At 26.5% G+C, this 14,598-nt stretch overlaps 1 protein-coding gene across 8 annotated transcripts in view; it reads right to left on the bottom strand.

The window, feature by feature from the left end:
• The window catches only part of LOC135922829 (protein tumorous imaginal discs, mitochondrial-like), a 37,347-nt gene that overhangs the window by 11,198 nt on the left and 11,551 nt on the right, over positions 1-14,598 (bottom strand). For 4 of the 8 annotated variants that reach the window (XR_010571043.1, XM_065457313.1, XM_065457319.1 and 1 more), the window contains 5 exons: positions 14,522-14,586; positions 9,432-9,560; positions 9,153-9,268; positions 5,971-6,068; positions 3,851-3,959 (listed from right to left, as the gene is read on the bottom strand). Coding sequence is in view for 7 of the 8 variants with exons in the window: in XM_065457313.1 (XP_065313385.1) it covers positions 3,865-3,959; positions 5,971-6,068; positions 9,153-9,268; positions 9,432-9,560; positions 14,522-14,586 (503 nt within the window). In the remaining variant the exon portion in view is untranslated. The remainder of the gene's footprint in view (positions 1-3,850; positions 3,960-5,970; positions 6,069-9,152; positions 9,269-9,431; positions 9,561-14,521; positions 14,587-14,598) is intronic. The other 4 variants (XM_065457315.1, XM_065457316.1, XM_065457318.1 and 1 more) reach the window with 1 other exon arrangement.

Genomic DNA, 14,598 nt, shown 5'->3' on the forward strand with positions numbered 1-14,598 from the left:
TAATTTGATAGGTAGAAATTTAATAAACATATAAAGTGAATAATAATAAATCAATGTAATACAATTAATGAGGTTTGGGGGGGGGGGGGTAATATTGAAAAATAATTTCTTCATTATATATTTACTTTACTGAAAGAGTTTAAAGAGAGTTTATCGATAAAACCCAATTCCAATTTTCAATGTCTTAAAAGCTGACAGATACCATATTTGCGTGGAAGATAAAAAACTAGAAACGGAATTACAATGATTGGAATTCATGGGAGTTATTGAAAAACTAAAACTATATATCGCTTCGCCGATCGTGCCTGTACTAAAAAAGATGGATCCTTACGAATTTGCGGTGATCGAGGTTAAGACGAATATTTTGATTGATAAATATCCTATACCCAGAATTAATGAATTATTAGCCACATTAGGTAATACAAAATATACGGTATTAGATTTATCAGAAGCGTATTTTTAAATAGCACTAGATGAGGAGACAAAAAACTGTTAGTGGTCAACACGCCAAGATTGTATCGATTCACACGACTTCCGTTTGGGGTAGCCTCAGCGCCAGCCATTTTTCAACAAGCAATGGACTCGTTTTAAAAAGTACTACCTAGGGTAGCGGTATATTTGGACTATATAATAATTACTGGGGAATCAATTGAGATTCATAAAAAAAAATTGATAAATGTATTAAAAACGTTAGAAATAAACGGTATGAAATTAAATCTAAAAAAATGTATTTTTTTAAAAGAAAAGATTGAATTCTTAGGTGTTTAGAAAAGAGGGAATCACAACAAATAAGAATGCCAATGCGATTTTAGACGCACCGTTACCTAAAAAACGTTAAAGAATACAAGCTTTTATCGGTATAATTAATTATTACCAAAAATTTATAAGCAATTTTTCGAATATTGCCACTCCATTATATATAATTCTAAGGAAAAATGTGGCATAGAGGACAGATAATAAAACAGTAAATAAATTTAAAAAATTAATATCAGAAAAAATTTTAACGCATAATTGGTAATCATTTTTAACCACTAATCATAAACCACTTATATCGTTATTTAACCCACATAAAGGAATAACAGATATGTCGTCAAGATTAGTAAGATGACCAATACTACTAGCAAATTATGATTTTGAATTGTAGTTTCGAGGAACGAAAAAAATAGCAAAGCAGATATACTTTCACGTTTCCCAATTGACGGTAAACCATCTGCTTGGGAAGAGTTAGATATTAATTTAATATTATCGAATGCTCCACAATTTATTTCAGCGTTAGATATAAAATCACACACAAGAAATGACCCGGTACTATCAAAAGTTTCACGTTACATTACAACTGGGTGGCCGAAAATAATAGAGGAAACTCTACGTTTTTCCAGCACCGAAATGAACTTTAACGGAGGCAAGGTGTGTATTATGGGGATCAAGAACCATAATTCCAAAAAAAATACAAGTAAATATTTTATCTTTTTTACATATGGGGCCAGGATTATACTAAAACAATATTAATGGCTCAATAGAACGTTTGGTGCCCTAGAAGACATCAAATTACACGGTAAGAATTGCGAATTATGTCAAACAAATAACCCTAGCGGTAAAACGATCATAAGGAAATGGTTCTCCGCAAATAAACCATGGGGAAGAATTCATTGATTTTGCCGGACCAATTAACGGAAATATATATCTAGTAATAATAGATAATTTTAGTAAATGGTCTGAAATACAAAAACTATCGATAAATGATTTTACTGATTAAGAAAAATATTGTTAAAACTTTTTGCTATTTTCGGTTAACTCAATACTATTGTTAGGGATAATGGGCCCCCATTTCAAAGTAGAGAATTCAGTATATTTTGCAAACAATAAGTAATTAGAAATGTGTATAGTGCCCCTTACCACCCAAGAATTAACGGAGAAGCGGAGCGGTTAGTACAAGCTTTTAAGAGTTTTAAAACAAAATAAGATTGTGTTTTTAATTATCGAAATACTTCACAAATAACCATAAAACAATCATCAGGTTCAATTATGCTAAATTTCAACCCATATGGACCCTTACAATTAATAAACCCAATTTATTAGCATCCATACAGATACCAGTTTCTAGGTTTTTTTTAAATATAAATGAGAAAATCAAGATATTTGGATACCAGGTATCAATGTTAAAAGAACAGGACCAATGACGTTTTTAGCGAAACTAAATTAGGTTTATGGAGAAGAAATATTAATCATTTAAAACATAAGTTCGACGATTTAAATTTTAAAAATAGAGAGGAAAGAAGAGAAGGGGAAACTATGCAAACTATACGACGAATGTATGAAATTGATCCTATACAAAACTCGATAGCCAATTGATCCTATAAAAACTTGATAGCCAAAGACATTGATCTTATACAAAATTCGATAACCAAAGACATTGATCTTATAAAAAAACTAGATAGACAAAGATATTGATCCTATACGAGACTCGATAACCAAAGACATTATCATAAATGAAAAGATTGAAATCTATAGTAAGGATCAACCCGCATTAGGGACCGAAAGTACAAGTAGCCGTTATTCAAAACAGATAAGAAAACAATTTATACAAATCGAGAGCCCAAAAAGGAGAGAATTGTGTAATAGAATCAATTAACCTTGAAAATAAAGGCAATTGGTAAAAGGATTAAGTGTTATTCAAATATATTTGTTAATTGTGTATTATGATTAATTGATGTATTTATATTGATTTGTAAAAGATATATAAATTGACGAAATTAATTACAAAGATATAATAAAATTATTCATTGTTTTTCACGATAGTGCAAATATCTTTTTGAAAAAATGGAAATTTTAAAATTCTAATTTTTATTCTTGATATACAATTTAATTTTTTTTAAAGTTTTTATTTAAATGAAAAATCTTAAGGTACAAATTAATTCTTTAAATATTTTTTGGTGCTAAATGGTTTAATTTTTAAAATAAAATTTAAATAATATATTGCTATTTTTTATGTTTAGCGGTCTAAAGTTTTTTGTTATATTTTTGACAAATGAATAAAATATATGGATATTTTAAAATATGCAATTAATTTTTTAAATGATATAAATAAATATGTTTTGAGGTCTAAAGTTTTTACCTTTTTAAAAACATGATTTATGGAAATTATCATTTAAAGTCACGATTTTATCGAGCAAAAAAATATTACATTCTTGATCTTAGAAACTTTAATTTCTTAAAAAATGCTTTTAATAGAGTTACAAAATGACATATAACTTTTATTTTTTAACATAATTATTTTTAAACTAATCTCATATTTTTGAAATCGTAAATTAGTAAATGAAGGCTAAAATTTTAGATTCGATGCTTTCTAATGATGTTCTCTCAGTATGTAAAATTATACCAAAATTAAAAAGGCCGTGCCAAAAGTTATCGATTTGGTATGGATGGAATTAACCTTATTTGGTTTCAAATCGTACTGCGTAAAATACAAATTTATTTAATTTTTTTAAAATTAACATATATATATATTAGATAGAGAAGTGAGTGCCAATAAGGCATCATTTCAGTAATATTTATAGATTTTAGGAGGGTATTTACAAAATAGTGTACAATGTGCCCCGGTCTCCCCTAAAAGATATTAATAAAAAGGAGTTCAAATATTTTTAAGTTAAATAATTAGCATGAACCCGAAATTTAAAAAAAACTTATTCAGTTTGGGATAATAAAGAATTCAATGAAGAGGCCCATTAAACCGGGTTCACAATTTAGGGTTCGGTTCGAAATCCTAATTCTAACTGAAATTCAAGTTGAAAGCAACATTTTTATATAATGCATAAATAAATATTTTAAAAATCAAATTGTTTTTTTAAACTTGAACTTAAAAAATCAACCGAATAAAGCTTGTTTAATCTTGTTTAATAAAGAATCGCTACTATTCGCTGTTTGAGTAGTGAATGGGGTAGGTTTTTCAGTAGACGAGCCTGAATATAATAAAAATATTATTTATACCGTTACTTCCAGTCCTAATATAATTTCTAAAATAGAAGAAGGGATTTCGCAAATAAAGTGTTTTTGAGTTTACATAATAATAACCAGCCTTAAGTTAATTGATGTTTTTTTCAAAAGTTTGTGATGTATTAAATGATCTCGAAAGCGACTTGCATGGCCACTTTAATCACCAAAATTCACTAAAGAATATAAAGCAAATTGGCAGAAAAGCAGGCTTGTAAACCGAACCTAAACCCAGAGTAGCGACCCGAGTTATTGAAAAATTATTCTGAGCCCAAACCAAACCTGAAACCTATTATAAAATTTTGTAAACCCAATCTAATCCTAGTTGTATATTATGAACTTGGGTTCAAGAGGGGATTCAATCAATTTTATATTGAATATTATATATTTAGATACTTTTAAATATACAATATTTAAGGGATTATAATATTTATCCCTTCTTTGGTCATCTTGTACGAATGCTAGTTTGCTGTACATACATTAATTTTTAACATTCTAAGATGACGGAGAATATATTAAATTAAAATTTTTTAAAATATATTATTATTATCAATAAAATCTAAACAATTTATAATAATATTTATTTATGCTATAATTAGCGTGTATAAAATAAAATGAAAATTAATTTTTATATACTGCCATAAAAGCAGTTTCTAGTCATGTATTTAATGTTAAGAACAAAGTCTCTAGTTTTTTAAATGCAAACCCGAACCTAAAACCACGAACAAGGATTCAGGAAGAGGTTCCAAACGGAACCCACCTTTTTGCACTGAACCGAACCCGGTCTAAAATTCTGATCGTATTTTCGGAAAAATAAAATATTCAAAAACAAAAGTGGCTGTCAGGGAAGACAAGTGGCAAGTTCTTTAAATAGTATTCAAAGCTTCGTAAGAAGGGCGCTCTGCCCCTAAAAATATGAAATAAATTATAATGTTTAAAATATTATTATAAGTAAATCACACTATATGCCGTTAATAAAATTTCTCGCTATTTTTCTAAATATATTTTATCAAATCTAATTCCTCTATATAAATCACCATTATATGTATTAAGTAATTAATTACATAATTTTGTAAGTAATTAATTAATTTTATTTTTTGAGTAATTTTGCCCATTTCTGTCCAGAGTATAATCATACATATACATTTATTCATATTAATACATATTTAATGGAATTTTTTATGATTTTATAGATTCTTATATTTTCAAGAATTTGATGAAATATCAAGAATAATTCAAATTAATATTATGTTTATTTTCGTCATTGATAATTGATATCTGGGAAAAAATTAATTAATCTGTTTTTGTGATATCTTGAGTTGTATCTACTATAAATGATTAAAAAAATATTCTCTAATCCTATCGATTATAATTTGAAATTAAGAAAATACGTTTATTTTGTATTTTTGGGCTTAAATATCATATATTTTGAGGTTAAGAGATTGGATCATAATTGCTTAATTAATTTATTAAATAGATAATTTTCTATTACTTGTTTTTATATAATAAACATTCAATATGTCCATGGATTGTGTTATACTGATATTATCACATCTACAATCATATGTAGTCTAATATTTTTCCATTTATTTAGGGGGGTTGTTCTAAGCCTATATTATTATTTTTCCAACTTTCGTATGTTAAACCTGATAGAAGATATGTGTAGATAATCTCATTTCTCTATTGTCCGTTCTGGTAGTTTCAGACATCCGTGTTTTAATTATTCAAAACAAAAGGACAAAAGTTATGTTTAAATTTAATTACAGGTGATCCAAGTGTTTTTATTTACGTCAAATAATATCTATTGAAATTTGCCGATCTAATTGAATTTTATACATTATAGATAATATGTTTTTTAGTATTTTTTAATAAAATTTTTTAACCTGTTAATTTTAATGTAATTTGAAGAAAAAATAGAATTATTAATAAAAAAAATTATTATAAGGATACAAATCTAAAAAAATTAATTAATTTTTTAACCTGTTTTAGTTTTCGTAAAATCTTTGATAGTACCAGGTGTATCCGATTCGATTTCAGCGTAGGCTCTAATAAGAGCTTTTTGTTGAGCAGATAAACGTCTGAAATAATTTAATATTTAAAATTTTGGATTATTATAAAAGAAAAGGGGAATGAATCATGTAGTATTTAATATAAATTGTAAAGGAAGTTTCAACTGAGATTTTTTTAAATGAAAAATGAATTCAACTTTTCATTGGAATATGGATGAAATGATTGTAAATTAGATATTTTAACTACATAAAAAGTACTAGCCTGTCTTTCTAATGCTATTCTTAGTATTCAAATAATAATCATTTTGTATAGGGAGAATAAAATATAGGCATTTATATTTCATTGTTCAACATTATGGGATTACTTGTTGGTTGATGTTAATTGCTGTTTTTGTTTAAAATTTTTTTTAATAATGATGAACTCTGCCTATCCTGGTTATTAATTTTATATATAGTTATATAAAAATAGAGTAAAATATTATTAGAATATTTTAGCATCTAGTCGTCGTGATACTATGTATAGACATTTAAAAAATAAGTTCCATTGTAATAATGATTCGCAGAATTTGATGTCATTTATTTCTTTCAGCTCGTTGAAGTAGTCAACATATATATATCGTATATCTTCTGTACATACATCTGTAAATTACTTTATTACATTAATCTATTATTAATGTCGGGTCACACATTACTTTATCGCAAATGGGTGGCTAAGCGATTATCGATTCTGTGTCAATCATGATTTGAAGAATTCAATCATATTAGTCTGGCCAGCCCGTTAGACAGGTCCGCGTCGAATCGGTGGTAAAGTGAATAAAATATAGGCCCGGTTCTTATCGCGTATTATATTTCCTTCCTTTTTTAGCTGATTGAATATCACTAATATAAAATGAATTTAAAGTCTTATTCATTTTCATATAATAACTTGTAATAAATAGAACAAAATAGGCAATATCATTATATTATCAAAGTTCTGAATGCATAACATAAAAAAATAGAATAAAATCGTTTGATTTTAAGATTTATACTGTAAATGTTTCTAAAAATCGCGCTACAAGGACCGAGTCTAGATTTTAAAAAATTTGCCGATGCGCAGAGGGCAGGCTTGGGCCAAACTATTTTGATCTGTCTCTGATCATACTTATTATGACTATACTAATAGACTTTTAGAAAAAATATCGGATCGGCGATATATTTTAAAATTTAAGAAATAGCGATTTTATGCACATTTTTATAAACATTTTATTTTTGAACTGATTTCCCTTTCTCGTAATAAATCATCATAACTCCCATAAAAGTGTCTTATAAAATAAAAATGTTTAATGTTTTTAACATTTTCTAAAGATAGAAGAGGTAAAGTGTATATACTAATATAGAAAATTACCCAAAATTTTTGATAATTTTTTATTTGTCTATTGTTTATTCCATTGTTTTTATTAACAACGAACTTATAGTTATCAAAATCATGCGAATTTAAATTTGATTAATTAATAAAGATATCAATATTTTATCCCCAATCGATTCTCTTAATTATTGGAGGGTTAATGCTCAAAACTTCTGGCAAACCTTGCACCCAAGTATTTGACATCAATTGCAACAAATGTTCCATTAGTCTTCAGCACAGCTGGTGATATAGATAAGGTTAAACAGCTTGATTTGAGCCTATATTAAAAAACGGCTAACTCAATATTTTAGCCAGAAAAAAAACGCCCAAGCCTTGAGATATTGCTAAGAGATGTCGAAACCTTTGTGACATCTATGAATTAAATCATCAGGATATTTTCTGGACAAAATATTGAGTTAGCCGTTTTTAAAAATCAATACAAATCGAGCCGCTTAACAACCAACATTAAAGATAGATAACCCTCATAAATCATTCTCTTTGAAGTCATTCTCTATAAAGGACATTCTCTATAAAATAATTCTCTTTAAAATCATTCTCTATAAATCACATTCTCTATAAAACAATTCTCTATAAATGCATTCTCTATAATTGTTTTCTCTATAAATGTTTCTCTATAAAATACATTCTCTATAATGGTTTCTCTATAAAGACGTGGAACCGTCTGTCAGCATATAAATTTATACTTATTTGTAGTAAGGCTAAAAAAGATATATCATCATTAAAAAAATAATATACTATATGAATGATTATTTTCCATATTATTTACAATGTATCTTATAAATAACAAACCTGTCTACAAATTTAAAGATATATTTTTAGAATTTTAAAGTTTTAGACTTTTTTTTATTTTTAAGCGCTGGGATAAGTGAATATTCTGATTAAAACACTTTTTAAAAAATCTATACACAGATTTTTATTACCATTATCTTATGTTATAAAATAATGACAGAAAATAAATGTAAATATCGATATCGGATCGGTGTCGTTTGAAATAAATATTGAATCGATGCAGCCCTAATGTTTATGATGAATGAAATGAGATTTATTAATATTTGGATTCAACGTCAAAAATATTAGTTTTTTCTAAAATTAAATATTTTATTATATATTAATAAATTATATAAAATCCAATATCGTCTTTGATTATTTTAATCTAATAAATAATCAAATATTTGTTTTCATAAAAATATCTTGTATCTAAGTTATTCTTATTTAGCAAAAGATTTCAGTCATATTGTTTATATGTATCTAAGACATATTTTTATATAGATACTTTCTAGTTCTTTTTTTGAAAGGACCTGCCATATCTGATTATAATATGAATTTATATTTAACTATTTACAGTTGTTTAGAAAACAAAAGTATTTCTGTTCTGCCTTGTTTAATTTATATTTATTTTATATTATTGATATTAAGATCAATTAAAGGTGCCGTTGTTAAACATAGATATCTAAGGTCAAGGCATAAAAAATTGCCTTTTTGCAAGTGCCCATATTCATTAATTTAATGATTGATTAAAATTTAGGCAATTATATATAATAAAACTAGTATGAAAATAACGAATAAACTTTTTATCTTTAGAAAATAAAAGTAAAAAATTATTTTTTTAAATTTTAGGACCCTTATTCACAAAAATAATATAAAATCCTTAAATTGAAATTTGGGTAAAACTATTACATTCAGTATAAAAAAAAATTGCTTAACAATACTAGCGAACAATCGAAAAAAATATATAAAAGGGCAATTACGTAGGAATTTTGATATGCACATGAACGTAATGATCACCCATTCCATAGCTATGTACTCTGGGCATTCCTTTTTTCGGTATTCTGATTGTTTGGCCGGATGACGTTCCTGCGGGTATCTAAAAAATATATTCATATGGCAACGAGTCGTTTTTTTAATATAATAAAAAATTTAATTCCTTATGTTTTCGCGTTTCCGTTTAATTAATTTTATATTTTAATTAATAAATAGTTACATTGATTTAAAAACGAGAGATGATAGGCAGAAAGATAATTAATAACCTTTAAATCAATATCCTCGTAAATCCCCTGAATCCGTGTTACCCCACCTAGAATAGCTTGACTAACACTTATCATTGTATCTGTGTGAACGTCTGCTCCTTCTCTTTTGAAATAATCGCTTTTTGCCACCTTCGAACATTATACACATGAACGAATAACTGTGTAATTCTTATAGTAATTATTGTATAGCAGGCCTATTAAAAAAGAAAACGAATCGAATATTCGATTTTCTTGTAATAATTTGATAATTTGAATTGTATACAAATGAATATGAATAATAAATTTTTTGTCGTGCTCTATGAATGAACAATTATTCGATTCGATATTAGATAATTTGTTTTTATATTATAATAATCCAAATCCTTTATTTTCAAAATATATATAAAGCATGCATATAAATGGTTCCACGTCTTTATAGAGAAACCATTATAGAGAATGTATTTTATAGAGAAACATTTATAGAGAATGCATTTATAGAGATTTGTTTTATAGAGAATGTAGTTTATAGAGAATGTTTTATAGAGAATGTTTTATAGAGAATGTTTTATAGAGAATGTTTTATAGAGAATGTTTTATAGAGAATGTTTTATAGAGAATGTTTTATAGAGAATGTTTTATAGAAAATGTTTTATAGAGAATGTTTTATAGAGAATGTTTTATAGAGAATGTTTTATATAGAGAATAATTTTTATAGAGAATTAACTTATAGAGAATGATTTTATAGAGAATGCCGTTTATCGAGAATGGTTTTATAGAAAATGCCGTTTATAGAGAATGGTTTTATAGAGAATGTAATTTATAGAGAATGATTTTAAAGAGAATTATTTTATAGAGAATGTCCTTTATAGAGAATGTCCTTTATAGAGAATGGCTTCAAAGAGAATGATTTTATAGAGAATGTTGTTTATAGAGAATGATTTTAAAGAGAATTACTTTAATAGAGAATTATTTTGTGGAGAATTATATTGTAGAAAATTACATTGTAGAGAATTATTTTGTAGAGAATTATTTGTAGATCTTGATTTTATAGAGAAATATTATATATGGGACAATTATAGAGTTCAAAAATTTTATGCGGGATTTGAAAAAAACACCCCCCCCCTTTCAACAGAAAAGTTTGAATAAATAATTAGTCCTAATGATACGAAGAAATTTAAATATTAATGATAATTATACTTGCTTATAACCAGATCTATCTACCAATAATAAAAGGACACTTAACCATTCAAACAATGTTAAACAGGACCTTTTACCACAGGGTAAGGGGTTATAATTCAAGTTAGACATTGAAATTAAAAGGGGTAGTTTGTATTTGGATTTCCGTTATGTTTAACGAGTGCAAAAAATTTATAAAAAACATTTTAAACTTTTTGATTCATCTTTCTCTAAACTGATAAGGAGTTTACGGCTTGTAATAAGAAATTTTCATTTTACTAAAATCAATTTAGAGAAAAGGGTGTATTATTTTAAATTTTGTGGATGTATAATTTTTAGGTAAGAGTTTGAACTATCATTTTGTATTTTGTAAATTCAGATACAATTATTTTCGGACCTATGATGATTTCGGCAGAAATTGATCCAACCACCCCTTAGTGTTCCCTCCTTCCATGTGAATATTAGACAGTACTCTAGTGATCTTAACTTAATTTTGGTAAGGCGATAGTTTGATGGGTATTGTTTTATTTTTTGTTGTTATTTGCATTTAAAATCATTAATTGAGTGCGTTTTTTAAATTTAAAAATCTGATTTTGCAAGAAATCCACCTGAATAAGTGTAACATACCCACCCTTAATGTTGCGCAATAGGTTAATTTTAGGCAATTCCAAAACGGTTAGCCAAGTTTTTAGGCCAAAAAATCGGCTAAGCATAATTAGGCTTAGCATAAAAATAGGCGAAAACGAATAGTCAAAAATTAGGCATAGGCTAAGGAGCTCGGTTAATCACTCGTCATATATCGTTACATAATAAATTTATAAAATAATTTTAATAAAGGCTAGGCTTAGTGTTGCATAACGCAGACGGGCGATTAGCCTAGCTCCCAGTCCCTACATTTTGTCTAATTTGCTTTCCAAGTGATGGTGTAGGACATTACTTTTTTGGAAATTTTTCTTAAGCCTACTTTGATGTTTTCCTTTTCTAAATGTATTTGATATTTCGCATCAAATATATATAATAATAAAATATTCTACAATGAAATTAAAAAAAATCTCAAAGCCTCTTATTGAGTAGATTTTCCAGATTAAATATCCTTAGCCTCTTATTGAGTAGATTTTCCAGATTAACTATCCTTAGCCTCTTATTGAGTAGATTTTCCAAATAAATATCCTTAAATATATTTTTAATAAATTATATTATATTAAATCTGGTTTAGTAAGTGCCAAAAAAAAAGAATTAGACGGTAAATGGTCATATTTGAGAAAATTTATTTCTAAAATAATTCATTTTCTATAAAATCATTCTCTGTAAAATTCTTCAATATAAAATTATTAATCCTTCCCTATAAAATAATTCCTACTAAAAAAATTCTCTGTAAAACAATTCTCTGTAAAACAATTCTCTGCAAAAATATTCTCTATAAAATCATTGTCTATAAAAGAGATTCTCTATAAAATCATTCTCTGTAAATGAGATTCTCTATAAACGACATTCTCTATAATTGTTTTCTCTTTAAAAGTTTCTCTATAAAATAAATTCTCTATAAAATCATTCTCTATAAACGAGATTCTCTACAAAATCATTCTCTATAAACGAGATTCTCTACAAAATCATTCTCTATAAATGAAATTCTCTATAAACGACATTCTCCATAATTGTTTTCTCTTTAAAAGTTTCTCTACAAAATAAATTCTCTATAATAACATTCTCTAAAAACGATATTCTATATAAACGACATTCTATACAATTGTTTTCTCTATATTTGCATTCTCTATAAAAGATTCTCTGTAAAAACGGGATACCCATATAAATATGCATATCTAAAAAAAGAGAACATTTTTAAAAAATTTAATATTAAAAATATTTTTAGGCCATGTTAGCCATTGCACCATGAATTGGCATCAATTTACACATTATAGTTAATTTGTTGCTTGAGCTAAAAACATGGGTTGAGATTTACATCAGATATTAGGAGTTATGACCCACAATTAGTGTTGTTAAACGGCTCATTTTGAGCCGATTTTTTGAAACGGCTAACTCAATATTTTAGCCAGAAAAATATTGCCTAAGTCTCGAGATTTCGATAATATATGCCTAGACCTTTGTTCCTTCTATGAGCAAAATCTTGACGCTTGCGTAATATTTTTCTGGACGAAATATTGAGTTAGCCGTTTTTAAAAATCGGCTCAAAACGAGCCATTTAACAACACTACCTACAACCATTAAAAAATTTATAACTTTTGGTCCTAAATCGTAGTTGAGATAAAAGGTATAAAAATAAAATTCGTTAAAAAAATATTTATTGAATTTTTGAATTTCCCTTTGTAAAATGGAGACCAGAAGGGAGTTGTTGTTTTCACCTTATGGTATAAGTGTATTTCCTTCTAGTACCTTCCATATGCTGAGTTGAGCCCTAGAGTGAATGGAAAACCTGCTATATTTTAAATCTTCCCTAATAATGCAGAGTTTGATAATCACAAAAATTAATTTTTTTTTATATTTAAAAAAAAATTTAATTGTAACTTCAACATCAATGATTTTTTAGGCATAAAAATCATAAGATTTAAAAATTATATTTAAATATTCATCTATTTTTTATTTAATACAAATGTGTACATATAAAAACAATTAAAAAGGTGAGATGGGTTTACTTTATTAGATTCGTATTAATATTCAGGTGAAATGTTAAGTTTAATATTGCAATTCTGTTGAATTTGAATAGAATTTCAATTTTATCTTAAGAAATTGGATAAGCTAAATTAATGAACGGCAATTGTATTTTTAGTGAACCACAAAGGCATAATTTTCAGAACTTCCAGATGATATATTCTCCTTCATTTAAATTCCTTTTAATAGAATTCATGATTTAAATCATTTGTGGGAAATATAAGCAATTTAAAAATTTTACAGTTGCACAACTCGTGATTTTTCACACCATTGAGGCCCTAATCTAGGGAACCAGATATGCTAATGAGCTAAAATAAACGGCTTTCTTATCTTGATCTAAATAATCCTAGCAATTTTTAACAATTTTATAAGGGTCGACCAAAAATGTTTTTTTTTGATCGATCTGACATGGAATGGGCCTCTATATTTAATAATTGATTAAATTACACAATTAAACATCATTTTGCACATTATTCTTTCTTTCTTTAGAATTATAAAAAATGATAATTCTTTTTATTTTGCCAAAAATAAAACTTGATTTAACTTTATCATAACTCTTTTTAAACAAAATAATTTTGTTTCTTTTATATTTCAATGTATATATATCATCAGCACCAAATCAAAAGGACATTTACAATGATACTAATGAGAATGACTCATCAGGAAAAAAAAGTATGTGTAGCTAAAATAAAGACTGGGAAAATATTTGTAGATGGCTTATTAAGTGAGATAAATTTAAAAACAATGCTTCGGAAAAAGGGAGAGTATAGGGGGCGAGGCTCTTATTTGCATAAAGGTAATCATATTTTCTCCCCCAATTCAAAATTTTTAGTCAAGCAACCCTGGTTATAATTCTAAATAAATAATAAAATACCCTTTAAAATTAAAACTGATAACTCAAAGGTTTCTATATATTAGTAAACTGTTGTCAATTTATTTTAACATTCTTATATTGCAAATTTGGGAGAATAATTACAGGTAAAAAATAATAATATCCACAAATAGTCATTTACATTTATCATTATTAAAACTAGCTCAACTCAGAATCCCTTATTATTGATGAGAATTTCAACTATATGACATAATAGTGTAATAAAAAAAATTCTGTGAATATATTTTCTTATATATTTTAAAGAATAATAAATTTATTAGTAGGTATACCAATAATAAATTATTCGATTCATTTAGACAAATCGAATAAGAATAATCCATATTCAATTCGTTTTTAAATAGGCCTAGTGTATAGTAAATCATATGTTGCATATAACCTTGAAATTGATGAAAACTTCCTTTTTGCCGATATTCATTCGCAAAGTTTGGCCATCTTCAACGCCTTAAATGAAAG

This window comes from Gordionus sp. m RMFG-2023, chromosome 1 (genome assembly GCF_954871325.1).
Source record: "Gordionus sp. m RMFG-2023 chromosome 1, tfGorSpeb1-WG-v2, whole genome shotgun sequence".
Classification (NCBI taxonomy): Eukaryota; Metazoa; Nematomorpha; class Gordioida; order Chordodea; family Parachordodidae; genus Gordionus; species Gordionus sp. m RMFG-2023.